This window comes from Podarcis muralis, chromosome 17, assembly GCF_964188315.1.
Source record: "Podarcis muralis chromosome 17, rPodMur119.hap1.1, whole genome shotgun sequence".
NCBI classification, from domain to species: domain Eukaryota; kingdom Metazoa; phylum Chordata; class Lepidosauria; order Squamata; family Lacertidae; genus Podarcis; species Podarcis muralis.
In genome coordinates this window covers 35,295,264-35,322,822 of record NC_135671.1, presented here as the reverse complement: position 1 = coordinate 35,322,822, position 27,559 = coordinate 35,295,264, and the positions used below count along the sequence as shown (strand labels likewise).

The window sequence follows — 27,559 nt, the reverse complement described above, 5'->3', positions numbered from 1 at the left end:
ATCTCTCTTTCTGTTTCTTTAATTGAACGCGGTGTGCTCCACTGCGCTTTTACTTTCTGCTCAATAGCCACATCGAAAGTAAGAGTCCTGTCTCCCAAGCATTAGCCTACTAACCCCTGGATAGAGATGTTGAAATGTAGCCAAAAAAATTGCAAATGAAACATTTTGGACATACAGCTGCAGCAGTGGTTGAAGCCTCATCTGCTGAATTTCTGCTTGTCAGGCAGCAGTTAAAGGCACAGGAGACTTCCCTGTAAATTTTTTTAGCAGGCTCAGGCTGCGGGTGAATACAGAAATTTTAGTTATGAGCTTCCTGCCCTCTCCCATACTATGGTTTGTATGGACCTTGTTGTTGTTGTTTAGTTGTTTAGTCGTGACCGACTCTTCGTGACCCCATGGACCAGAGCACGCCAGGCACTCTTGTCTTCCACTGCCTCCCGCAGTTTGGTCAGACTCATGTTTGTAGCTTCGAGAACGCTGTCTAACCATCTCGTCCTCTGTCGTCCCCTTCTCCTTGTGCCCTCCATCTTTCCCAACATCAGTGTCTTCTCCAGGGAGTCTTCTCTTCTCATAGCTTCATGATCTGTCCTTCCAGTGAGAACTCAGGGCTGATTTCCTTAAGAATAGATAGGTTTGATCTTCTTGCAGTCCATGGGACTCTCAAGAGTCTCCTCCAGCACCATAATTCAAAAGCATCAATTCTTCGGTGATCAGCCTTCTTTATGGTCCAGCTCTCACTTCCATACATCACTACTGGGAAAACCATGGCTTTAACTATACGGACCTTTGTTGGTAAGGTGATGTCTCTGCTTTTTAAGATGCTGTCTAGGTTTGCCATCGCCTTTCTCCCAAGGAGCAGGCGTCTTTTAATTTCGTGACTGCTGTCACCATCTGCAGTGATCATGGAGCCCAAGAAAGTAAAATCTCTCACTGCCTCCATTTCTTCCCCTTCTATTTGCCAGGAGGTGATGGGCCCAGTGGCCATGATCTTCATTTTTTTGATGTTGAGCTTCAGACCATATTTTGCGCTCTCCTCTTTCACCCTCATTAATAGGTTCTTTAATTCCTCCTCACTTTCTGCCATCAAGGTTGTGTCATCTGCATATCTGAGGTTGTTGATATTTCTTCTGGAAATCTTAATTTGCTTGGGATTCATCCAGCCCAGCCTTTCGCATGATGAATTCTGCATATAAGTTAAATAAGCAGGGAGACAATATACAGCCTTGCCGTACTCCTTTCCCAATTTTGAACCAATCAGTTGTTCCATATTCAGTTCTAACTGTAGCTTCTTGTCCCACATAGAGATTTCTCAGGAGACAGATGAGGTGATGAGGCACTCCCATTTCCTTAAGAACTTGCCATAGTTTTCTGTGGTCGACACAGTCAAAGGCTTTTGCATAGTCAATGAAGCAGAAGTAGATGTCTTTCTGGAACTCTCTAGCTTTCTCCATAATCCAGCGCATGTTTGCAAATTGGTCTCTGGTTCCTCTGCCTCTTCTAAATCCAGCTTGCACTTCTGGGAGTTCTCGATCCACATACTGCTTGAGCCTTCCTTGTAGAATTTTAAGCATAACCTTGCTAGCGTGTGAAATGAGTGCAATTGTGCGGTAGTTGGAGCATTCTTTGGCACTTCCCTTCTTTGGGATTGGGATGTAGACTGATCTTCTCCAATCCTCTGGCCACAGCTGAGTTTTCCAAATTTGCTGGCATATTGAGTGTAGCACCTTAACAGCATCATCGTTTAAAATTTTAAATAGTTCAGCTGGAATATCACTTCCACTGGCCTTGTTATTAGCAGTGCTTTCTAAGGCCCATTTGACTTCACTTTCCAGGATGTCTGGCTCAAGGTCAGCAACCACACTTCCTGGGGTATACGAGACATCCATTTCTTTCTGGTATAGTTCCTCTGTGTATTCTTGCCACCTCTTCTTGATGTCTTCTGCTTCTGTTAGGTCCTTTCCACTTTTGTCTTTTATTATGGAAATCTTTGTACGAAATGTTCCTTTCATATCTCCAATTTTCTTGAACAGATCTCTGGTTTAAGAAGCTGATGATCTGAGCCACAGTCAGCTCCAGGTCTTGTTTTTCCTGACTGTATAGAGCTTCTCCATCTTTGGCTGCAGAGAATATAATCAATCTGATTTCGATGCTGCCCATCTGGTGATGTCCATGTGTAGAGTCGTCTCTTGTGTTGTTGGAAAAGTGTGTTTGTGATGACCAGCTTGTTCTCTTGACAGAACTCTATTAGCCTTTGCCCTGCTTCGTTTTGAACTCCAAGGCCAAACTTGCCAGTTGTTCCTTTTATCTCTTGACTCCCTACTTTAGCATTCCAATCCCCTATAATGAGAAGAACATCCTTCTTTGGTGTCATTTCTATGAGGTGTTGTAAGTCTTCATAGAATTGGTCAATTTCAGCTTCTTCAGCACTAGTGGTTGGTGCATAAACTTGGATTACTGTGATGTTAAAAGGTCTGCCTTGGATTCGTATCGAGATCATTGTATCATTTTTGAGATTGCATCCCAGTACAGCTTTTGACACTCTTTTGCTGACTATGAGGGCCACTCCATTTCTTTTACGGGATTCTTGCCCACAGTAGTAGATGTGATGGTCATCCGAACTGAATTCGCCCATTCCCGTCCATTTTAGTTCACTGATGCCCAGGATGTCAATATTTATTCTTGCTATCTCATTTTTGACCACATCCAACTTACCAAGGTTCATGGTTCTTACATTCCAGGTTCCTATGCAACATTTTTCTTTACAGCATTGGACTTTCCTTTCGCTTCCAGGCATATCCGCAACTGAGCGTCCTTTCGGCTTTGGCCCAGCCGCTTCATCAGCTCTGAATCTACTTGTACTTGTCCTCCGCTCTTCCCCAGTAGCATGTTGGACGCCTTCCGACCTGAGGGGCTCATCTTCCAGCATCATAACTTTTATATGCCTGTTGTCTTTGTCCATGGAGTTTTCTTGGCAGGGATACTGGAGTGGCTTGCCGGTTCCTGCTCCAGGTGGATCACGTTTGGTCAAAACTCTCCACTATGACCTGTCCATCTTGGGTGACCCTGCACGGTATAGCTCATAGCTTCTCTGAGTTCTTCAAGCCCCTTCGCCACGGCAAGGCAGTGATCCATGAAGGGGTGTATGGACCTTATTTGCTATTAAATTCCTCATTCACTTTGCGTTTGTTGTTTACCCATCTAGACCAAGGCGAGTTTTTCGTTCTTTTCTTTTCTGAATGGCTCAGAATAGAAATAAATATTTTGTTTGGGGATGTCAGGAGGAACAAAAAGTTTTTTTTGAAATTATTTCTAAAAAACTTTTTATAGAAGCAAAATGAGAGCAGATAGGCCAAGTCACTTCCTTAATATATTTGTACTGTTGTACTTCATGCATGTGACCAAGGCATGGGTATCAAGCAAGCTTTGCAGCCCAGAAGTACACAGTTGTTGCTAGGGTAAAGGTAAAGGTAAAGGTAAAGGGAACCCTGACAGTTAAGTACACTCGCACACGACTCTGGGGTTGTGGCGCTCATCTCGCCTTACAGGCCGAGAGAGCCAGTGTTTGTCCGCAGACAGCTTCTGGGTCATGTGGCCAGCATGACTAAGCCGCTTCTGGTGAAACCAGAGCAGCGCACGGAAACACTGTTTACCTTCCCGCCAGAGCAGTACCTATTTATCTACTTGCATTTTGACGTGCTTTTGAACTGCTAGGTTTGCGGGGATTCGAACCGCCGACCTTCTGATCGGCAAGCCCTAGGCTCTGTGGTTTAGACCACAGTGCCACCTGTGTCCCATGTTGCTAGGTTAGTCCCCCCCCCCCCAGAAATGAGTTATCACATTGCTAAAATGCTAACAGACTGTTTGATGTATGAGGTGAAAAAAGGCTTTGTTGCTGCACAAAACCCTTTTTACAAGAACACCAGTGAATATTTCTATGCAACTTCAAGCCTTCATGTAAGTTCGAAATGCCAAGACAACTCAGTAGAGTTTTTTCTGTTGTTTGCTCTTGGCTGCCCCTTCAGTAATCTTACCTAACAGTCACCCAGTTTCCAGTTTCGGTGTGCATTTGCTCATAATTGTATATAAATACAAACCTAAAGAACAGGAGAGAGCTTTATTCTAGCATATATCTACCGGACATTCAACTGGGCCCTCTTCCTGCCTCCCGATTCCCAGGCTGCTTCTGATACCAAGGTGGTTTGAACAGCTACCTGCCTCCCAACTTGGCTGCTTCTGTAGATGTGGGTGACAGCACCATGGACTCACAATAGCAAAGTGTGATGTCACAAGGCAGGCGTGCAGCTGGAGCAGGAAATGCGAGGGCCGGTCCAATGTCCTAGCATAAATATTACATGTTCCATACTGCAAGTGATGGTGGATTTTAGCAATCAGGTAAGAAACTGTCACTGAGATTATTTAAAACTTGTGCCATGGGGAGGGAGGAGCTCAGATGAGTAGAATATGGAATTGGTGATCAATGCTCAAAGTCTCATTTCCATCACTGGGACCTAAGCACACACGTAGAGCACTAATTTGAAAGTGTGTGCTATATTTCTCAGGATTGCATCTATAATCATATTCCAATTGAACCCCTAACTTCTGGAGAATTGTGTTGTTGTTTAGCGTTTATATAGTGCTTAGTGCTGAAAGCACTTCAGAAACATTTAGCATTTATGTAGTGTTGAGTGCTCAAAATGCTTTGCTTAAGCATTATCCTTACAAAAGACCTGTATGTTAGGACAGTATTATTATCTCGTTCTTGTTAGCTAGGAAGGTGGGTACTGAGGCTAAGAAAAATGGGCTTACCTAAAAGCTACCTAGGATGCGGGTGGCGCTAAACCACTGTGAGCCTCTTGGGCTCGCTGATCAGAAGGCCGGCTGTTTGAATCCCCGTGACTGGGTGAGCTCCCGTTGCTTGGTCCCAGCTCCTGCCAACCTAGCAGTTCGAAAGCATGCCAAAAAAAGTGCAAGTAGATAAATAGGTACCGCTCCGGTGGGAAGATAAACAGTGTTTCTGTGCGCTGCTCTGGTTTTGGTGTTCCACTGCGCCAGAAGCAGCTTAGTCATGCTGGCCACATGACCCAGAAAAACTGTCTGCAGACAAATGCCAGCTCCCTCGGCCTGTAAAGCGAGATGAGCGCCACAACCCCAGAGTCGCCTGCGACTGGACTTAACTGTCAGAGGTCCTTTACCTTTTAAAAAGCCACCTAATGCGCTTTTGGCAAAGGTGGGATTTTTTTCTGCATTGAAAAAAACCTTACCAAATTACCAGTACTAGAGCTGGGGTAACTAAAAGCCCTATCCTTGTCTGTCTACTCAAGACTCAGCTCTTCTAATAGAGTAAGGAGTCTCCCTTCCCACTGACTGTTTTCCCACTCCATTTTGCGCCTCCACCCCTGCCCCATAGCATTTCTTCCCACGTGATTTCAAATGCACCATGAAGTTATTCTCTCTATTGTCAAGCCGTGGAGCTCCCATCTACAACAGGAAGTTAAGAACTGCTAGTCAGCTTGACAATACTGTACTGAATGAGATGGGCTTGGTATAAGTAAGGAACCTTCCTGTGGGAAGCCCATGATAGGATGTGAGGGCAAAATAGTCCTGTCCCTTTGTTGTTCCCCAAATACTGGTACTGATCAGCACAACCGGCCTCTGCATCTGAATAGAACGCATCTCGTCAAACTCTCCTGCCTTATAGGTCTGTTACGAGGCTTGCTATGAAATGATGCCTATGTAGTGCTTTGAGCATTCTAAAAGGGCTACATAAATGCTAAAGTGTGTGTGTGTTTTAATCTTTTAACTTGCTATCTGGCAACCCTAACGACTTGCTCACAAGCTGAGGACGTTCTTATCTTTGTCATAAGCTGGCTGAGGCTGAAGTAGTTTGAGTGGCTTTCTCAGCTTAGGGTGGCCAAGCTGAAAATGTGAAAATCCAGCAGAGAGATAGCCTGGCGGATGGAGGCAAGTATTGCAGTGCCTCAGAGATACAATCTGTGCCCCCAAAGACCTTGCAAGCTGTGAAAAGGCTGCTGGCCTCAGTCTATGTGAAGGAAGAGGACCTTCCTTCCAGTCACTCCTGGGATGAAAACGGTCATGCCAGAAGGATTTGCACTTGCTTGTGAGTGAGATGCAGAAAAGTTAAGACTCCCGAAAGCCAACAAAGCTCTCTTGGGTCCATCAGCAAATAAAAATTCCTTCCTCTGTTACAGTTGTCATCCCAGGAGTGACATGCGTGAAATAAATAACCACAATATCAGAAAAGGACTTGCGTGCCTCTATTCACATGGTATCTGCAGTGGAACTGAGTTCTAAACTTTTCTCCTTCCCCCACATGGTGCCTTTGACCACAAAACCATGTGCTGTTTCCATTTGAAAAGGAGAAATAAAACTCCTGCCAGCTCTGGGTCAAAGCCGCATGTTTATTTGGTACCCCCGGTGAGGGGATTCAAGCTTGCACGGCTCTGAAGAGTTTCTCCCTGCCTGTTGCTGCCTGCAACTGCCTGCCTGCCTGATTGCGCTGGGAGGGCCAAGAGATTGAGATAAGCATTTGTGATTAGCATTAAGCAACACAGCAGAGAAGGGAAGTCTGGCACGAAACCCACACAGCTGGCTCTCTCTGCCCATGACTCTTCTAAGGCAGCTGCCGCTGCTGGGACACTTGTAAGCCAGTTCAGCCTTTTGGTGTGTGCAAGTCTGGATGGTCTTTCTGCTTTCAGGGACCTTCTGCTCACTTGGGAAGAGAAAGAACATGGTGGGTCTGCTTTGCTGATAGCCAGGGATGCGGGCAGAACAAATCTGGCTTGTAGAGACTTGAGCAGGAAGGAGGATATTGCTGGCTCCTGGCGGCCTGGATCGAGAGCACGATAAAGAAGAGAACTTTATGGGCAGAAGGAATTCCGCGCTGTGCTTGGCACCTGTGACCTCGAGAGCCCTTTTCCTTTGAAAGTTTTACAGCGGCTTACTCTCCTTCCTCCTCTTCTTCCAACTCCCCCCCCCCCCATTAAAACAAAACAAAGAGCCCTCTGGGTGCATCGCAGTGACTAGAAATGCTTCTTCCTGCTACTGCACCTCCAACTCACTCCAGCTCTCGGAAGAACTGGGGAGGAGCCTGACTTCTCCCCTTGCCTCCAGGACAGTCCAGCGGAGCAAGGGAGGTGGGGACACACTGTTTTGCCAGTGCTGATGCTTCAGCTGGGTACCTGAAAAGCCAGCAGTGCATCCGTTGCACCTCTCTCCAGACTGGATGCATTATGACACACCTGTGGAGCCCTTGCCTTTGGCCTGCCTGAAGAGCTGTCGCCGGGATCAGCAGAAGCCTTGGCCAAAGACTGAGCTGTGCCATGGCTTCCGAAGGACCCTCCAACCTGCCCAGCATTCCTGAAGACACCTCCAGTACCACGGACGATGACGAGGCCTTCCTCCCCAGTGAGTCCAGTGACTCACAGGCCGTAGCCAAACAGGTGACCCTTAGCAGGGCCCCCAGCTCTCCGGTCTTGTTTGCTGCCCATTCGCCCAGCTACCTCATGAAACTGAAGGTCAGCAGGAGCATGTACGACTTTGGTCGGAAAATGCAAACAGTGGGGTAAGAACTTGCTTTAACCCCCCAGAGCTTCTGGTGACAGGGTGGGGAGTGTGGGGCTAGGGACTGTGTTCCAACATCCACAGGAATCAGTTTAGGAGGCTACCTGAGGCCAGAACACACAAAAAGATGGACAGCAGCATCCTTGAGGCCTGATTAAAGAAGCCCACATTCTGAAAGGTTGGTTCTGGCCTTGGAATGATATATGGGAAAACTATTGCACAGTTTTGCTGGGTTTGTATGCCTTTCATAAGGTAGTGTGAGAGGGTACTTTAGCTTTTGCAGAATTAGATTTTTTTAAATGTCATACAGTGGTGTGGGGGGGCAACAAAGATGTTTGGTAGGTAAACATGGCTGGAGGCTTTGAGAGAGGGTCTGTTGCGTCTTCTTTTGGCTCATTGTGGTGTGAGTGACATGATCTCATTAGGTGTGTGTTGTGGGGAATAAAGCACTGGGTTTGTGTGTTAGAGCTGTTTTGCTGTTTCAGCAGGGCTATAGTGAGATGCGCTTGGGAGCTGCTCCAAAGAGCTCCAATGTAAAGGAGGCACTCCAGCCTCCTTTAGCAAGGCTACTCCTCTCATTCCTGGATTGCACACTCTCTTAGCAGTCCAGTTCTGCCTTTAGCCCTGCAGCAAAGAGTCAAAATGACAGCAGGAAACCACACAGAGCAAGCTGGAGTTAACTCTTTATTAGCCCCCCAAAAAGGGATTTGCACAGGAGTGTCAGGCCTAATGAGCGCAGCAACTCTGCTCCAGCAGGTCTTGCCCCCTTGAGGCAGTTGCAGAGACGGAAGGTCCCCACTTCCCCATAGCTGCCTGTCCCCTCCTCTTCAGGATTTCCCCTTGAACAATCTGAGACTGGGTCTGTCAGGTTAACTTCTCCTCCACTTTCTTCATGCCTCTCCTGGTTTGGGGAGACCAGAGGGGAGGGGAGCTTGTCACAGCAGAAGGGAAACACCAGCCTGACTCATCTCTGCTTCTTACCATCCCTCCTCTCCTGCTTCAGCTTCAGCCTCCGAGTCTGCACTGTTCTCTGCCACAGACTCCCCACGCTCACTAAGCCTTGTTACTTCTTTAGCTTCTGACACTACTGTCCCCTGTCTTCTCCTTCCAACCACTCAGCGTTGTCCCACCCCCATTTCCCAGGCTCTGTGCCTTCTTTCCCCAGGCGTTCCCTAGCTGGTTTCTCCCGCCCTTCCTCTGTGTCCAACTAGTCCTTAACACCAGGAGAAAAATGCTTAGAATTGCTGCCTCTGGAAATGGAAAGTGCCTAGATATTAGGGATGGGTGGCCAATGGAGTTGGGGTAGGGAAGAGACATGCAGTGGTGTCAGAGAAGCAGGAGCCTGTTCAGGCTTCTGAAACACCCTTCCCTGACCAGCCAGAGACGCTTTTTTTTGTTCCGAGGGTTCCAGTAAACCCAGCCCTGTTTGAATTTCCAGGAATGAGATATGTTTTCTTTCCAGGAGATGAAAGCGGAAATAGGATTCTCAAAAATGCCACCTTACACACAGGATACCAGATATTGCATTTGTACGGTCATGTGGTAGACTTGTGGAATGTACTCTCAGTCCTGAAAGACTCTCTAAAATAGGAGGAAAATTGAGATTTACAGAGAAGGCTGTGCATGCTTACTCCAGTCCAGTCCCGTCCTAGGACAGAGACAGCAGTTTTATTTTTGCAGAAGGCACTGCTTTCTTCAAAAAGCCCTATTCCTTTGTGCAGGACATTGGAACCACATGGGGGGTTGCTTTGAGACATATGCCACACTAAATGGTTTTGAGCTGAAGTTCATGAGGGCTCCTTTCAAAGGAGAGCCAGATATCAGTGAAGCCAGATCTCTCTCTCTCTCTCTCTCTCTCTCTCTCTCTCTCTCTCTCTCTCTCTTTTGCCACGAAGACTTGCATGTTCTCCTTGCAAGATATCCTAGCCTAATATAGCATACTCTTGGAGGGTGGGGCCTGGGTACAAGGAGAAGAGTCAATATGGAGCAAATGACAGCTACCTATTTGTTTATTTGTTTATTTATTTTTTGTAGTTGTACAATTTGGCTGACAGTATATTTCTATGATAGGCTGGTGACTAGGGTTGATCATTGGGTCATCATGTCTGTGGTGGCTTGTCCTTTACTGCGAGATCCAGTTTAGCACCTTTCCTAATGAAAAACCAGCTTTGCTAACAATTATAGCGCTCTCTGTTCTCTCATCTGTAACTTTCTTGCCGATCCTGGACTTCAAAAGGGTGAGGTGGACAGCCATGTCCATCAGATTTGCAAGTGCAGTGGCAGCCATTGCCACTGATACAACATACATATAACCAGGGGGTGAAGGTGGTTCTGCGGTCTAAACCACTGAGCCTCCTGGGCTTGCCAATCAGAAGGTTGGCTGTTCGAATCCATGCGACGGGGTGAGCTCCCATTGCTCTGTCCCGTCTCCTGCCAACCTAGCAGTTTGAAAGCGCAACAGTGCAAGTAGAGAAATAGGTACCGCTCTGGCGGGAAGGTAAACGGCATTTCCGTGCACTCTGGTTTCCGTCACGGTGCTCCATTGCGCCAGAAGCGGATTAGTCATGCTGGCCACATGACCCAGAAAGCTGTCTGTGCACGAACAGTGACTCCTTTGGCCTGAAAACGAGATGAGCACCGCACCCCATAGTCACCTTTGACGGGACTTAACCGTCCAGGGATCCTTTACCTTTTTTTACCAACTTGAATAAAATATTGAGGGGGCAAGTACCTAAACTCCACCCCACATTATTGATCACAAGAAACACACCATTGGATTGGCAATGCCCATCAACTTTGCGGTGGTCCAGCACCCCCAAATATTTTATTGGGGGTGCAAAGGCCCCTCAACCCCTAGGAGTTGGCTCCTATGCAAGTAACATGATCTGAACATCTTGCACACTCCAAACTTGCTCCACATTTCTGGGCACAGGTCTGGGCTTTCCTAGTCTGGGGCCAAGCACTCTTTCCCCCTTCACTGCTTTCCCCACAAAACCTCACTCTTTACCGTTGAATCAGAGCAAATGGCAATCCACAGAAAACCCGACTTTGCTTCCTTTGCTTCAATTCAGCAGTATAGATTAGGTTTCCATGAGAAAAGCGGTGGGGTAAAAAGAAAAGAACTGGACAGTGCAGTCTTGTGCCTAGAAAGCAAAAGTTAAGCGCATTTTACTTACTATATGTAGGGTCTGGTGTCAGCGTTGCTTGTGCAGGTTCTCTGCTGTTCGCTTGTGTTCCTTTGGTGGTGAGAGAGGTTGGGGTTGGCCTAGGGTGTGGCTGTTCATCTGTGGCTGGCTGTGATGGTCTTTGTTTTCACGTGTGAGTGGGGTGGGTGGGTGTTTTGGATCAGGTTAGCCATATTGATTTGTATGCTGTTGGTGGATTTTTGTCATGGTCTTGTTGGGCTGTGTATGTGGTAAAGGGGAGCCATACTGGGGTGAAGGCGTCTTCTTCTATTTGTCCCCGTGTAAGTAAAATGGAAACATCACTACCCCACACCCACCAATCTGCCCCCCCTCCACCTCTTTCCCCCTTTTCTTCCTAATGTCTCAACAAATGAAAGTGATTTGTAAAAATGTTACATGGGAAATAATACGAGAGAGAGACATTGCACACACTTTTGTAAATCAAGAAAATCTTTAATAATAATAATAAGAAAGGTAAATGCATCAGTTTGCAAACACCCATCAACATTGCCTGTACAGTGGTACCTTGGTTCTCAAACATAATCCGTTCCAGAAGTCCATTCCAAAACCAAAGCTTTCCAGAACCCATAGAAAGTAATGCAAAACGAAGTAAGATGTTCCAGACTTTTAAAAACCCCTAAAACAGCAATTTAACATGAATTTTACTATCTGACAAGACCATTGATCCATAAAATGAAAGCAATAATCAATGTACTGTACTATAAAATAAATAAGGCAGTATTGTAGATGAAAAAAATTTTTTTTTTCTTACCTGCACTGATGATAGTCATAGTTTGGATGGAGAGCTTTTATCCATTTCCACAGTCACACAATCAATCAGTAGCTGAACTGGGTTCCACACAGTCACAAAAACAAATTAATCAAAAAAGCCTCAAAAAAACTAACACAAAATAAATAGCAAAAACAAAAGTGCCAAACCTAATCAGTTCTGGAAGTCCATTTGACTTCCAAAATGTTCAGAAACCAAGACACAGCTTCTGATTGGTGCAGGTGCCCCGGAAACAATAGCCAACAGCCGCATGGGATGTTCTGAAAAAGTTTGAAAGCCAGAACACTTACCTCCAGGTTTTCGGAGTTTGAGAACCAAGGTACCACTGTAGCATGCCTGGATTACACTTTAGCTCGTTCACTCTAATCCTGCCCCAAACTGTTTCCCAGGCGCTGGTTCAAGAGTTCAGTCTCCTCCTTGAGAGTCACTGGTGGAAAGAGCTGGAAAGAGGTAGAGCAGCTGGGTGTCTCCTGCAGAGAGGAGAGCTAATAGAGCTGCCAGGAGGAGGAGTAAATCTCATACTGGGAGGCCAGAATTCAGAGTCCGTACGGAAGAGCATTTTCTCCTCGGCTTAATTAGAGTTTATTCTGTTCGCTCAACTCCCATATCCACCAGGTTCTACCTGTGACCTGCCAGATGGGATGCCATCTGAAATATGGACCTACATTCACCTCTGAGTCTCATGGTCCGAGCCTTAGAAGATTTGGCAACCCTTGAGTAGGGATGGGCAGATCAGTCTGGCTTGTGACAGTTTCACGTCTGCTCCATTCATCAGTCCATTCTGCCCCATTTCCACATTAGTTTGATAGATGCTTGAAACAGTGTTTCATCTCAGCTTGTACTTTAAAAAGAATCCAAGTACTGCATGACAATAAATTTGGAGAATTGCAAGACCCAAAGGTTAATTGCATTCCAACCCATGTTAGAACCCGAGAGAGGTGAGTTTAGGTCTGTTCACGCAAAAATCCAGAGCAAATCAAATTCCCTTCCCACCCCCGCTGCTGGATTGGTGTAGCTTACTATAGAACCCAAAGCAACGAAATACAGTGGATCCTCAGGTTACGTTACCTTCGGGTAACGTAACTTTCAGGTTGCGAACGCGGCAAACCTGTGCGCAGAAGCAGTGCCTGTAGATGTGGACTTTTCAGGGTATGTACAGACCCCCAGAACAACTAAGTTCGTATCCGGAGGGTCCACGGTATAGTGGTACCTCAAGTTAAGAACTTAATTCGTTCTGGAGGTCCGTTCTTAACCTGAAACTGTTCTTAACGTGAGGTACCACTTTAGCTAATGGGGCCTCCTGCTGCCGCCATGCCACGATTTCGGTTCTCATCCTGAGGTAAAGTTCTTAACCCAAGGTACTATGTCTGGGTTAGCAGAGTTTGTAACCTGAAGCGTCTGTAACCCGAAGGTACCACTGTATAATGAATGGAACCCAGTCCTTACTTTTAAATCTCTGAAAGGAAGGACTGGGCAGTGAGGTACATGGGCCAGATTTGGTGGGTTGGCAGGAGGGGAGATAGACGGAAGAGGCTATTATGTGTATTTTTCCCAAGGAGACAAATTGGTTGGGGAAAGCTGCTCTTTCTCTGTAACGTCACAGGTCTAAAAATAGTTCCCAGAGCCTGCACCGTGTTTTGTTCAAAAGGGCTAAGCAAAAGGAACCGAAAGCTGTGGCCAAAGTAGAGGCATCAGTGGAAGGGTGGCTGCTGCTTCTCATTTCCGGCCCAGCCAGGCCTGGTCTCTTTAACAGCAGCCCCGGGCTTTTCCTGGAATTAAGATTAAAGTGACGTGGCCTGTGAGACGGGGAAGCTTCATGTGCTAAGTTTCTGTGTATCAGGCTGCTGGAGAAGGCACAGGGTTAGCAACCCTGATTTGCTTCCAGAAACCTGATATGTTTCAAGAATTTCTGTGCTGCTCAAAAGTTCTTTAACCAGAAGATACTGGTCTAATTTATAAAACGCAGGCTAATTTTCTTTATCTTATCCTTGGGGTCCAAGATGGCTACAGCTGGGTATTATTTATTATTATTATTTATTAAATTTATATACCACCCTTTATCCAAAGATCTCAGGGCAGTTCACAAGGTAAAAATACAGGATAAAAACACAAATAAATAGAACCAAAACAAAACAATAATCCCCACCCACAAGCACATTAAAAAGACTACGGAATATTAATCAGCCCAAGGCCTGGTTGAAGAGAAATGTTTTTGCCTGGCTTCTAAAGGTATACTGTGGTACCTCAGGTTACATACGCTTCAGGTTATAGACTCCGCTAACCCAGAAATATTACCTCGGGTTAAGAACCTTGCTTCAGGATGAGAGCAGAAATCGTGTGGCGGCGGTGTGGCGGCAGCAGCAGGCCCTATTAGCTAAAGTGGTGCTTCAGGTTAAGAACAGTTTCAGGTTAAGAATGGACCTCCAGAACGAATTAAGTACTTAACCCAAGGTACCACTGTATAATGAAGGCACCAAATGAACTTTCCTGGGGAAAGCATTCCACAAATTGGGAGCCACTGCAGAAAACATCCGCTCTCATGTTGTCACCCTCTGAACCTCTCATGGAGGAGGCACATGAAGAAGGGCTTCTGATGATGATCGCAGGGTCCAAGTTGGTTATCCCTTGAGGTATTGCAGTCCAGAACCATTTAAGGCTTCATAGGTGAAAACCAGCACTTTGAATTGGGCCTGGAAGCTAATCGGCAGCCAGTGCAGTCGGGTCAAGATCAGTGTAATATGTTCAAACCATCCTGCCTCAGTAGGCAACCTGGCTGCCAAATTTTGCACCAGCTGAAGTTTATGAACCGTTTTCAGAGGCAGCCCTATGTATGGATTGCATTGCAGTAATCCGGCCTAGAGGTTACCAGAGCATAGACAACAGAAATTCAGCTATCCCTGTCCTGATGGGGTGCACGTAGGCCACCAACCAAAGCTGATGGAAGGCACTCTGTGCCACCAAAGACACCTGAGCCTTAAGTGACAGCAGAGGACCCCTAGCTACGTACTCGCTCCTTCTGAGGCAGTGTATCTCCATCACCAGCAGGCCACCTCCCATCCATCCGGCCTTAGGAACCACCCACTATCAGTGCCTGAGTCTTATCTGGATTGTGCTTCAGTTTGCTGGCTCTCATCCAGTCCATTACCAAGGCAAGACAGCGGTCCAGCACATTCATTGCAGATGTGAAGGAGAAGCAGAGCTGTGTGTCATCAACATATTGCTGACAACGTACTCCAAAACTCTGGGTGACCCAACTCAGCGGTTTCATGTAGATGTTAAACAGCAGGGGGGATCAACTTGAAACCTGAGGAACCCAACACTCAAGGATTCCTGGAGCCAAAAGGCACTCCCCAACCATCACTCTCTGGGAACAAGCATCCAAGTAGGACTAGAACCACTACCAACCCAAGACAACCTCTTCAGAAGGATGCAATGGTCAATGGTATCAAAAAGCCACTGAGAGGTTGAGGAGCATTAACAGGGACATATTTCCCTTTTCTCTCTCCTGACAAAGGTCCATACAGGGCAATCAGAGCAGTTTCTGTGCCAAAACTGGGTCTAAATGTGATGGAAATGGATCTAGAATATTTTTATTTTTAAAAAAATATTTATTAAGGTTTTCCAATTTAATACAATAAAAAAGCAAAAAGGAAAAAGGAAAAAAGTTTAAAAACACATAAGGTTCACAATACTTATTTTTCAATAACATATTTCACTGACCTCCTCATACCTCCCCTTCTTGTATTCCAATTCAAATTGTTAGTTCAGCAAATCCTTATCCGTAATTTTAACCTATTTCTATACCCTATTTTCCCCCCCATATCGCATTACAGCTAGAAACCCCTTAATTTCTATCCAACATCATTCAACATTCATTAATTTTACAATATTTCTGTAAATAGTCCTTTAATTTCTTCCAATCTTCTTCCGCCGACTCTTCTCCCTGGTCACGGATTCTGCCAGTCATTTCTGCCAATCCCATACAGTAAATCATCTTCATCTGCCATTCTTCCAGAGTGGGTAAATCTTGCGTCTTCCAGTACTTTGTGATAAGTATTCTTGCAGCTGTTGTAGCATACATAAAAAAAGTTCTATCCTTCTTTGACACCAATTGGCCGACCATGCCCAGGAGAAAGGCCTCTGGTTTCTTCATGGATCTAGAATATCAAGTTTCCTCCAATAGCGCCTGGATCTGGCCAATGAGCACCTGCTCAAGAACTTTAACAAGAAGGGAAGATTAGCAACTGGCCAGTAGTTAGTTAGGTTTTCCGAATCCAGGGAAGGTTTCTTAAGGAGAGATTTTACCACTGCCTCCTTCAAGAAGGCAGGGACCACCCCCTCTTATAAAGAGGCATTAATCACCTCCCAGGCCCAGCCAGCTGTCCCCTCCCTGCTAGTTTTTTATCAGCCAAAAAGGGAAGGGGTCCAGGGTGCAAGCAGTCACCCTGGCCAATTCAAACACCTTGTCCGCATCCTCGAGCCTTACCAACTGAAACTCAAGCAACACAACAGGACTAGACAGTGCTCTGGACACCCCTTGAGTGTCGCCCCTGGTGTCACATTTTATAACACATTTATGACGTTTTAACTCACCAGTATAGATTAGTCTTGGGATTCCTCAACACCGCCTCTGAAACCATCTCTGTCAACTCAGGCAGGGCAGCGAGGTGAGTGGTAAACCAGCAGAATCCCTAATCTGTCCTGATTGCCCAGTGCGCAGCCTGGTGGACACAGCTGGGTGAGACCAACTCCACCCTGCTCACCCACCCAGGTCTTGGCGATACAAGCCAAATCAACCTCCTCATCCGCAATCAGATCATGGATAAGAGGGAGGTCTGAGCATCTACAGACATGAGGGCTGGCTGATAGGACAACCGCGTTGCCCAGGTTGGAGGAGGGGCTGGCACATGGCACACTCACCAACTGCCTGTGCTGTGTGCCCCTTACCCCGCCTGCCCCAGCTCCCGCACCATACCTCCCCCTGCCCATAACTATTGCACCCCCCCAGCTCTCCCCCAGCTCCTCTCTTCCCAGGCATATTTTCAAGTAAAACAACACCAACCCTGAATTTAAAACAATGCAAGTTTAAAAACCCACCCCCGTTAAAACAAAAATCTTACCATAAGGGGCCTGGCCCCACACCCTCATTCCACCCTTGAAATGCTTCCCCCAAAGGGACGATGACCTCAAACGCCAGCTGGCTTTATAGCGCTCCCCCAGCTGGAGCAATGAGGGTGAGGCAGAGCCCATAAATGCAGGTGTGCGTGTTTATCGCTAGGATTTTTTTGTGGAGGTGGTGGTTCTTTTTTAACAGATTTTTTAAGACACATCTTTCTAAAATGCACTGAGGTGCAACTCATTATGTCCCGTGTTTTGCCTTGTGCTTTATCCACAATTTAGTCCCCACTATGGAGCTTTGGCGTTCTGCTTCTGGTGCTCACACACTTAGCTTTGGAAAAACCTTAGTTTGAAAGAAGCTACACTTTGAAATATGCACGTATATCTTTTGCCTGTCACCTTCAGTGAAAAAAGCTTTGCAGACTTTAGAAACAATGCACAAAGCAAGTTAAACCTGTTTGCTAAAGGCGAAAAGATGTGCAGCTTGTGTACACACCATAAACAGTGACTACTCTTTTTAAACTGCCTTCAACTCCTTGGAGCGGGGGGGGGGGGGCGCGGGGGGGGGGGGAGTTTCCTGCCGTTTCAGAAGGTCAGATGTTTGCCTGTGCTATGAGACAAGGAACTAAGTTTTTTATTCCTGCTTACACAGGCTTAAGGGTACTCTTACTGATTTTAAAGATCAGGTAAGGAAACGAGAAGGTCCCTATCCCCACACTGGTTCTAGTAGTTTGCAGATAAAAACAAAGTCACTCTTGTGTAGTTGTGTATCCCTGCGCTTCTATAAGCCATACTTTGCTATTCAAAATAAATCTTATGCTGCAGTATGTAAAAATGGTAGGCTGGATAGTGCTTTAGCTTTCATGTGTGCGCAATGACATGCTCAAAATGCATTAGAGTGCAGATGCAAGAGAAAGCCCGCCACGCACTCCCCAGACAGAGATTTAACTTCTAGATACCTCAAGGAAGAGTCTGAAGCCTGGCAATTCTGATGCAGATGTTTGCATACTTAATGCTTTTTCTCAAAAGCCAGATTCTCCTCATAAGGGAAAAACAGAGAGCAGGGGTGCTAACTTTAATAAAATATTGGGGTGAGGGACCCCAAGGGACCCCATGGCCCTTAGGAATTGGCTCCTATGACAGAGAGCAGGGACCATTGGGACTGATTCTGCCGCACAGCTGCTGTTTTGGAGATATTGGGAATAACTGGGAGTCACATCAAAGGCCTTTGGCAGTCTGTGGATTTAAACAGAAGCAATTCTCATGCAACACACCCAGGCAGAAAATGGGAAGCTTGGTGGTGTAGGTTGCATTTACAATTCAGCAGTATACAAATGTATATATAGTAAGACTATAGTCTACATTTTTCAACCAAATGTGTAAGTGTGAGACAGTGGCCTAAGATAAAACAGCCTTTGGAAAAACCTATTTGTTCTTCCCCTGGTAAAAATGTAAAGGGATCCCTGACTGTTAGGTCCAATCGCGAATGACTCTGGGGTTGCGGCACTCATCTCACTTTACTGGCCGAGGGAGCCAGTGTGCAGCTTCCGGGTCATGTGGCCAGCATGACTAAGCCGCTTCTGGCGAACCAGAGCAGCGCACGGAAACACCTTCCCGCCAGAGTGGTACCTATTTATCTACTTGCACTTTGATGTGCTTTCGAACTGCTAGGTGGGCAGGAGCTGGGACTGAGCAATGGGAGCTCACTCCGTCGCGGGGATTCAAACCACCGACCTTCTGATCGGCAAGCCCTAGGCTCTTGTAGTTTAGACCACAGCGCCACCCACGTCTCTTCTTCCCCTGGTAAAGAGCCAGCCATGCCCAGTCTCTGGCCTGTGCTGGCTACTGTGTCATCTATATGGACTGGCAAGGGGTTTGCTTGGGCTGCAGCCCTGTGCTCTTTGTGCAGACCCCTGGGATTGGGTGCACTGGAGCAGCACTTTCTCTGATGCCCCTGAATTCCTCAGCAGGCCTGTTAGGACACATGCGCCAATGTGGAAGGGCAGCTTCCATGGCTCCTCCTCCTTCTACCACGGAGGGGAAGCAGCCCCCGGCCTGTGGCAGGGGCAGGAGGCGCCACCGGCACCGCTGCCAATGGAAACCGAGCTACCACGTGACACCCGGATGTGACGTCATGGCATCATGACATCACACACGACGTCAGCCCCCCAATCTCCTACCCGAGTCGGCAAGCCTGATAGGAGCTCAGTGAGTTGCTAGTAGTGATTTGTTTTTAACCAGGGCTGTGAAAGCCTTTCAAGCACATTCTGCCCCTGCTCAGAGCATTGTGGGCACCAGAGCTGGTTAAGGGTTGCTGGGAGCTGTTAACTCTGTGAGGGGTAAACTACAATGCCCAGGTTTTTTGAAGGCCACTCTCCCGGGGCTCTCCAAAAGACTGGCAACCCTGAGTGTGTCCGCGCACCCGCTCTGTAAATTCCCCTGATGAAGACAGCTGAAGTGTATTGAAGGTTGGCCATTGAACAATCATTGTTTTTTACTGGCCTTTCCTATTGTGTACAGTGGTGCCCCGCAAGACGAATGCCTCGCAAGATGAAAAACTCGCTAGACGAAAGGGTTTTCCGTTTTTTTGAGTCGTTCCGCAAGACGAATTTCCCTATGGGCTTGCTTCGCAAGACGAAACGTCTTGCGAGTTCTTGCGAGTTTGTTTCCTTTTTCTTAAAGCCGCCAAGCCGTTAATAGCCGCTAAGCCGCTAATAGCCGTGCTTCGCAAGACGAAAAAACCGCAAGACGAAGAGACTCGTGGAATGGATTAATTTCGTCTTGCGAGGCACCACTGTATTTCCTTTCAGCAGTCAAAATACCAGTATAATGCAGTGGTTAGAATGCTAGCCTGGGACCTGAAAGACCAGGATTCTACATCAGCAATAAAGTTCACTGGGTGCCACTGGGTCAGTCACAGTTTCCCATGCTAACAGGGTCAGGTTGATGATACAATCATGTATGACCTCCCTGCAGGAAAGGAGGGATAAAAATGGAGACACTCCAAGTGTCCCTATTTTCCCAGATTTACTGAAGCCATCCTGGTTTCTGATTTGATCCTGGAATGTCCTGCTTTTCCTTAGGACGTCCATATTTTCATTGGAGAAATGTTGGAGGGTATAGAGTTATGTGACCCCCCAAGCCAAGGGGATAAGTAACTATACAACCTTTAAAAGACATCTGAAGGCAGCCCTGTACAAGGAAGTTTTTTTAATGTTTAATGTTTTGTTATGTTTTTATATATGTTGGAAGCTGCCTAGAGAGTAGGGCAGGGTATAAATTTTATTATTATTATTTAAACCCAGTAGGGCAGGGTATTATTATTATTATTATTATTATTATTATTATTATTATTATTATTTAATAGGACACCCCTATTTTCATTGGAGAAATGTTGGAGGGTATGGAAATATAACAATACATGCATGTACAGTATACATATATAAATAAAATCCTGTATCCTCTTTACTTGTCGTAAGCCCCATTTAACAAAACGGGACTTACTTTGGAATAGACATCTATGGAAATCTGCTGTTGAATTTGTTTGTACTGGTATCAAACACTCTAAGCCTTTTTGTCCCGTAAACAGCCTTTTTAAAAAAAAACTCCTAAAATTGACAACAGTAGTAGTGTACTAAACTTAAGTCACAACATAAATAGTCCTCTTAAAGTGATTTCTAGTTGTCAATTTTTTTATAATACAGGTTTCTGTAAATTGTTTTCCTTCTTTTGCAGCCTGATCCTATGCATGTTTACTCAGAAGTAAGTCCCACTGAGTTCAATAGGGCCTACTCCCAAGTAAGTATGTATAGGATTGTAGCATTAATCTTAGAAAGTTGGCTTTTCTTTTATTTTTATTTTGCTGGCCATAGATTGCAAACTCGGCCCATGCACACGCCCAGTGGGAACCCTTAACATCACCCAGTTTATTACTAACTAAAAACCCACCACCACCAAGAAGCAGTGCAAATCCAGGAGGAAATTCTCCTTAACAAGCCAGCTGAAATAAAGGGGAGCTGCACAGAGGGCTCAGGTGCTCTGCTACCTGCCGAGAACCACTCAGAGTTGGAGGCTCTGTTCCTTATGCGGTGCTTGCAGTCTGGGCTAGCTCCAAGTTTCAAGGGATTCCCCCCCCCCCCCGACAAAGCACCCTTGGTAAGCCCACAACTTTCTCCTGACCTGAGCAGCAAGCATTAGTTCTCTGCAGGAACCTGCCTGAGAGTTTGCCTGTTTGCAGTTCTGTTCCTTGCCTTGTGTTTCCAATTCTATTCCCCCACATCTCTTTGCCATTACCTCACACATACTTCCTCGTTGGTTTGTCCCTTTGGCATTTCTAACTGGAGACTGTTAATTACAAAAAGAAAAGAAAGCCGCGAATTTGCACAAATAACAAGAGCACCATCGCGTCCGGTTTGGCTCACAGTCTGTGCCTGTTAAAATAGTGGCTCAGGCTAAAGAAACTGTATAGGTCTGGAATCCTGTTGGTCCCTTGAATTCCTTCCCTGCACTCTCTGCCGTTGCAGCACTAGTGCTGAAGCGCAGGAGCAAGTTGGCTGAGAAGCTTCCTCCCTTGGCTAGCAGCCATAGTGGAAAATACTGGACTGGCAGAATCCCAGCTTCAAAACCCCTGTTGCCTTACATGGGCAGATTTTGCTTTTCAAAAACGGATCTATGGCTGCAATCTTTGCTGCAGAATTTACTTGAGGAGGGGCAGGAGGCACGATGGATTATTTCCCCCTTGCAGACTGGGAAGATGGAGGTGCAGGGGTTCTGGGGGGCAGGATGGAAGAAACATCTAGCTCCAATTTTCCAAGGACTTACCACATTTTTCCATCAATAAGACGTCCCCCATGTATAAGATGCCCCCTAATTTTTGACATTATTTTTAGGGGGGGAACCTAGTCTTATACACAGAAAAATACCATATTTGCAAGAGGGTTGTTTGTCTTTTGACCTTTCCTGGCAGCCTGAGAACAGTGTCTTTCCTCGACCATGGGATATTGACGCCAAGAGCATTCCCATCATTCTGATGGTGACAGAAAGACGTCAAACTGGAATCTGTTAGGGCATTCCTAAAGTGTCTGTGGATATTGCATGTGCATCCTCCTGACATTGTGTCCGTGTTAGGCAACAGCTCCTGCTTGGGTACCCAAAGGTTCGGCAGAGGCAGTAATAGTTTTCTGTGGACTTCTGAAATATTAAGGTCAAATGTCTTCCTACAGCACACCTGATGTGCAAATCTCTAGTCCACAGTGATTCATACAATGTCAGTCAATTTCTCTTGATGCCCACTAGGTGGCAATGTCCCCCTTTTTCTAGCTTCAGTACTTTGTGTGATGACATGAATGGGCCAAACTGCTTCTAGAGGGAAAGCTACTTTGCAGAGAGCACACTTTAGAGTGAATAAAATCCAGAAAATGTGTAACTCCTTCCCCTGCCAGCAATTCTCCACTTCAAATCTCCCATTCCAAAAATATATTTTTTTATTCAAATTTTATTGTTTTTCTGTTACAGAGCCATTTACAAAACGCGTTGTTGTCTTTAAACAAAATGCTAGGTTTTAAAAAGGTAAAGGTAAAGGGACCCTTGACCATTAGGTCCAGTCGTAGCCAACTCTGGGGTTGCGCGCTCATCTCGCTTTATTGGCCAAGGGAACCGGCGTGCAGCTTCTGGGTCATGTGGCCAGCATGACTAAGCCACTTCTGGCGAACCAGAGCAGCACACGGAAACGCTGTTTACCTTCCCGCCGGAACGGTACCTATTTATCTACTTGCACTTTGACGTGCTTTCGAACTGCTGGGTTGGCATGAGCTGGGACCGAGCAACGGGAGCTCACCCCATCGTGGGGATTCGAACCACCGACCTTCTGATCGGCAAGTCCTAGGCTCTGTGGTTTAACCCCAAAAAAAGTGAAAAGATTTTAAAACAATAAACACGATAAAACATGAAACAGATTTTTACATGGGCGCATTTGGTTTCTTCTGTGATAAGCGGATTGTTTCCCATGTAATCCCTATTCAGGCATTCAGATCCTACACTATTCAACACTGCAGGGGTGAGCACGCTAGCCCCACCTGCTTCGTTTGTCACGGGTCCCATCGCCCCCCACAAGTTGGAGGGCTGAATGTCTACTTCTCTGTTCATGGGGAGCCTCCATGAGCAGAGAAGACTCTACTCTTCAGAAGTCCTCCTCCCCAACAAGTGGAAGGTAGTGAAGCCCTCAATCTCCTCCTCATTGGCTTGAGTCTTGAAAGCTTGGAGAAAGGTGTCAACTTGTCTGCAAGTTGCAAAGGATTCACGCTTGGCCAGGTCTCATTTGCATGTGTGAACTGAGACTGCCATTTAAATCATATTTCTGGGGGGTGATTGATCGTGGTGACCAGCAGTCTTTCTGGGAGATCTGCTACAGATCTCATTCAGGAACCCCAGTAAGCTTCCAACTTCTCCAGGATTCTCAGGAAAACAGTTTAACATGGCTTTTCAGTCCTGGAATAATAATGCACGTTAGCAAGAGCTATCCACAAGAGGGCATTGCAATATAATTTGTTGAACCACATGTGAAGTCCCATATTGCGGAGTTGGGCAAAAGGTAGATTGGAACCTACTATTAGATTACTGGGTGATTTGTAACAGATCATCAAGGGATTATGACTGCCACTCGCTGGATAATGGCAAGAGGAAAAAGGCCCGCAAAAAAATATAATTCTGTAAGGATCCCGAATCAGCTGTAGCTGGCAGGTTGACTAGTATTTCTATATGCAGTTTGTTCCGCTGTGTGACTCATGGTGTGTGGCAGGTGCTTGTCTCCACCTCTCAGCCACCATTTCAGATCTGGCTCCACTTGGTGGGTCTTGGGGTTCTAGTAAAAATAAAACCCAAAGCAGATCCCACATTGCAGCTGCTTGATGTTCTCCTTTTTAACTTGTAGATTTGGGCTGCGACTGCTTAAATTAGCTTCCTGAATGATAGCTCTTAAGGAGACATTTGCCTTAGACTGTCATCCCTGATGGGCGATTATTTTCTTGCACCCTGATACAGAGCCTAGGGCTTCTAAGAACATCTAAAACACCAGATTAAAAGCTGAATTAAAACCATAAACTAAAGATTCTAAAATGCAATACAGTAATGAAACGAATCAGCAATACAGTTCTCAGCCTACCCCTCTCATCATGCTAAAAAAGTAGGGGGCAAGAAATAAAGAGCGAAGATTACACATATATGATTAATTTGGGGTTTCATGTGAGAAGCTTAGATTTGTGTGTATGTGTGATGGTTTCCACCTCTTTGGCTTAAACCACCTGCTAATCTGAGGTGGTAATGGTGAGAGTTTTCTTTCTGTCCTGTCCTCCAGCCCATGAGGATGGTTTGAAAAGAGGGCCAAGCATGGAAACCGCCTGCTTCCAGATTCATCCCAAAGTTTCCCTGCCAAGCCAGGGAGCCTCTCCCTCTTGCATATTTTGGGGAAAAGGGCAGCAGGGAGAGGCAAGGAGTGTGTGTGTGTGTGTGTGTGTGTGTGTGTGTGTGTGTGTGTGTGTGGTGTTCTCTGGATTTAGCCCAGAGGCCTGGGCCATAGCTGTCAGTGTTTCCCCTTTTTTAAGGGAAATTCCCTTATACCGAATAGGATTCCTCGCAAGAAAAGGGAAAAGTTGACAGCTATGGCCTGGGCATCCTGGAGGGGATGCTGACCAGGCTCAGAGTAAAGGCACAAACAGTCGTCAGAGCAAGAAGGGTGCGACTTCACCCATACACACACACACACACACACCCTCAGCAGCCCACCCATGTTCCAGTCAACTGGGATGAACTTTCTGTCTGTGGGAAAGGATCTTATGCCCCTTCCCACAACTGCGCAGCCGAATTCGGACAGTTAAGAGGCTGAAGGAAATGCTTTGCAAATGTAGGGGCTCCCATTGAAGCTGTGGCACTCACTGGCTCTGCAGGTTCCATTCAGGTTCTGCCCTGCACAAATGATGACCCAGCTTCAGCTCTGCTTAAGGCAGCATTGTACAGAGTAGCAGTAGCAGCCACAACCCAGGGCAACCAAGCCAGATGGGCGGGGTATAAATTATTATTACTATTATTAAAGAGGCCCACAAAAGTTACTCTGGCTGCAGAAATGCTTCCTCTTCGTAGCAGCCCACTGCATTTCTGTGTTTAACACAGCCCACTTACACTAACACAGCCCTAAATTGATTTTTGAATTCTGAATTTATTGTTTTTCACATTTTATTTTTATGCTGTTTTTATGCTGTTTTTTGTTGCATCAATTAAGTGTTTTAAATTTGTTGTTAGCCGCCCTGAGCCTGGTTTTCTGAACCCAGAAGGGCGGGGTATAAATAAAAAAATATTATTATTATTATTATTATTATTATTATTATTATTATTATTATTATTATGTGTACAGGTGAAGGGTGAAGCACTCTGTCCTGCCCTTTCCACCAGTAGCTCACTTGTTTTACGGCTACCAGGCTAGTGTGTAAATGCAAGGGTGGGCCAGGATAACTCAGGGACCTGTGCCGTGTCTGGCTGAAAAAATGGCTTTCTTGGAAGCTCAGCTTTTATCTTGAACACAGAGCACATTTCTGATGGCTGTAGAGCAGCATTTGAAAACATTGCTAGCACATTTCCCGCTAGGTGCTGCTATATTGGTGGGTTTGGTTTTACTGGGCCATGTGTGGCTTTGGACTATGCCTGCCTCCCACTGCTTTTCCCAGACATTTTCGGTGGAGGGTCCCCTGGCTATGGAATACTCTACCTAGTGAAACTCACCTGGAATTGACATTTTGTTGTCTTTTCAGCACCAAGTTAAGACTTTTCTGTTCTCCTGGGCGTTTCGAGTTCTGGTTTTCAGTCTCTGCATATGGTTGATGGTTTTCATTTAGCATGTGCATGGCTATTTTAGTTCTGTGTTGTGTGTCGTATTTTGTTACATTGACTTTGCATTGGGTTTTGTGCTTTATTGCCTCTTAAGCTCAATGTGGGGTTTTACTGTAATATGGTTTTGTTCTATTTTCATTCTTTTTCATCTTTGCATAATGCCTAGAGAATTTATTTCATGGAGCATTTCTTATATGCAGTAAATAAATAGATGCAGTACCTGTTCAGTTTCTGTTAATTGGTTCTCGTGGGAAACTTGCAGATTCTAGCTTCAAACAATTAACTCAGGCTGGTGTCAATTTACTCTTGGCAGAAAGCCCAGGTCTGCTTGACCTAGAAACTATTCACTCTGATTGGTTAACGACCAGCACTCAACTCTGTTATCAAGGGTTTGCTAGCTCAGTTTGATGTGAGGTGTTGTTAGGAGTAGAAGTGCTGTGTATGGTTATGAGAGAGAGAGAGAGAAAGAGAGGGTTTATTTTGCTTTGATTTGTATGCAGAAACTCTGCTGGTTTTCTTTTTTCTTTTTAATAAATCCTGTAAATAGTTATTCTGAGTCTAGCTGACTTGTCATTACTGCCGCAACTAGCTTCTTCGCTGTGCAGGAAAACTCTGCTACGTTTGGGCTAAAGCCAATAGGGCTATGCCTGACACTTCAAAGTTCCATGAGGTTATGGGCATTGTGCTGCCAGCCTGAGTTGCGGTGGTGTCAGCATCAACAGCGTTGGTTCCAGTAGTTCCAGAAGTTGTTGTTCCTGCTGGTGCAGCAGATGGACTCTGGCTGGTTCCTGACCGTGGTGAGCTGGTGACGCAGCGGACACAAGGACAACAGCTGCAGCGTGCGAGTGCTGGGTGCTGTGGTTCCTGTTTTCTCTCTCGGTGGTCGTGAGTAGCTGGTTCCGGGTTCCAGGGACATCGCTCTCAAGATGGCCTCACAACCAGTTCAGATGGCTTTTGAGCGTCTGAATGACTCCAATTACTTGCTGTGGTCGGAACGCATGCAGGCAGTGCTGCAGAGGGATCGTCTCTGGCAAGTGGTGAGTAAGTTTCCTGCGAAGCCTGATGATGAAGACCTCGATAAAGACCAAAGAGCAAGGGCCACAATTGTCTTGGGGCTGGAAGATTCCCAGTTGCCGTATGTGAGGGGAATCAAGACAGCTAGAGGTGTGTGGCAAGCACTTAAAGAACTCCATGTGCGTGAGACAGCGGTTTCCAAGCTGTTCATTCGCAAGGCATTGTACAAGGCAATGTTACAGCCTGGGGTTACAATGCAGGAACACCTACACAGTTTACAGTTAAAGTTTACTGCGCTACAGGAAAGAGACTGTGCATTAGACCAGCAGGAGAAGGTGGCTATTATTTTGAGTTCTCTCCCGGAAAGCTGGGATAATTTAGTTTTGTCTCTAGAAGGCATGCAGGAGCATGATTTATCAGTCAGTTACGTTACTGGGCGTTTGATTGAAGAATGGCAGAAGAGGCAAGAACGGTCGTTGGCTGCAGAGGCTTCTACAGGTGGGCGGTTTGGAAGGAGTTCTCATGCCGTGCCAGAGGTGAAGCAAAAGCAGCGTACCGGTGAGGAGTCAGTGTTTGCTGTTAGGCGTTGTTTCCGATGTGGGTCTTCAGCGCATCTAAAACGACAATGTCCGGAGTTGGTCAAGTCTCAGTTGCTGGTGCAGGAGCAGAGACGAGATCAGCAGCAGCAGCAGCGTAAAAAGAAATTCTTCAAACAAAAACAGTCGGCTCAGCTGGTGACCAGCAAGGTCAAGATTGCTGATGAGAAACAAGCGGTCTGGGTGGTCGATTCAGGAGCATCTCGCCACATCGTGAATTCAGATGAATTGTTTGTTTCCAAGAACTCAGCACAGCGCAGCCAGGTGGCTCTAGCAGACGGAAGTACTTCCGAAGTGATTTCGGGGGGTGCAGTTTTTGTTCCTTGTCTTCGTGAATGCCTGCAAAATGTACTGTGTGTGCCTTCATTAAGGAGCAATCTGATGTCTGTAGATTGTTT

General features: G+C 46.1%; 1 protein-coding gene across 3 annotated transcripts in view; it reads left to right on the top strand.

Annotated features, from left to right (window-relative positions):
* PDE4A (phosphodiesterase 4A) overlaps window positions 1-27,559 on the top strand; it is a 385,508-nt gene that overhangs the window by 266,162 nt on the left and 91,787 nt on the right. Inside the window, exon 1 of one of the 3 annotated variants that reach the window (XM_077921214.1) lies at window positions 6,548-7,582. The exons of the other annotated variants lie outside the window; for them this stretch is intronic. Within the exon in view, the coding sequence (XP_077777340.1) occupies window positions 7,341-7,582 (242 nt within the window). The 5' untranslated portion in view covers window positions 6,548-7,340. Of the gene's footprint in view, window positions 1-6,547; window positions 7,583-27,559 lie in introns of those variants that run through there. 3 annotated transcript variants of the gene reach the window in all.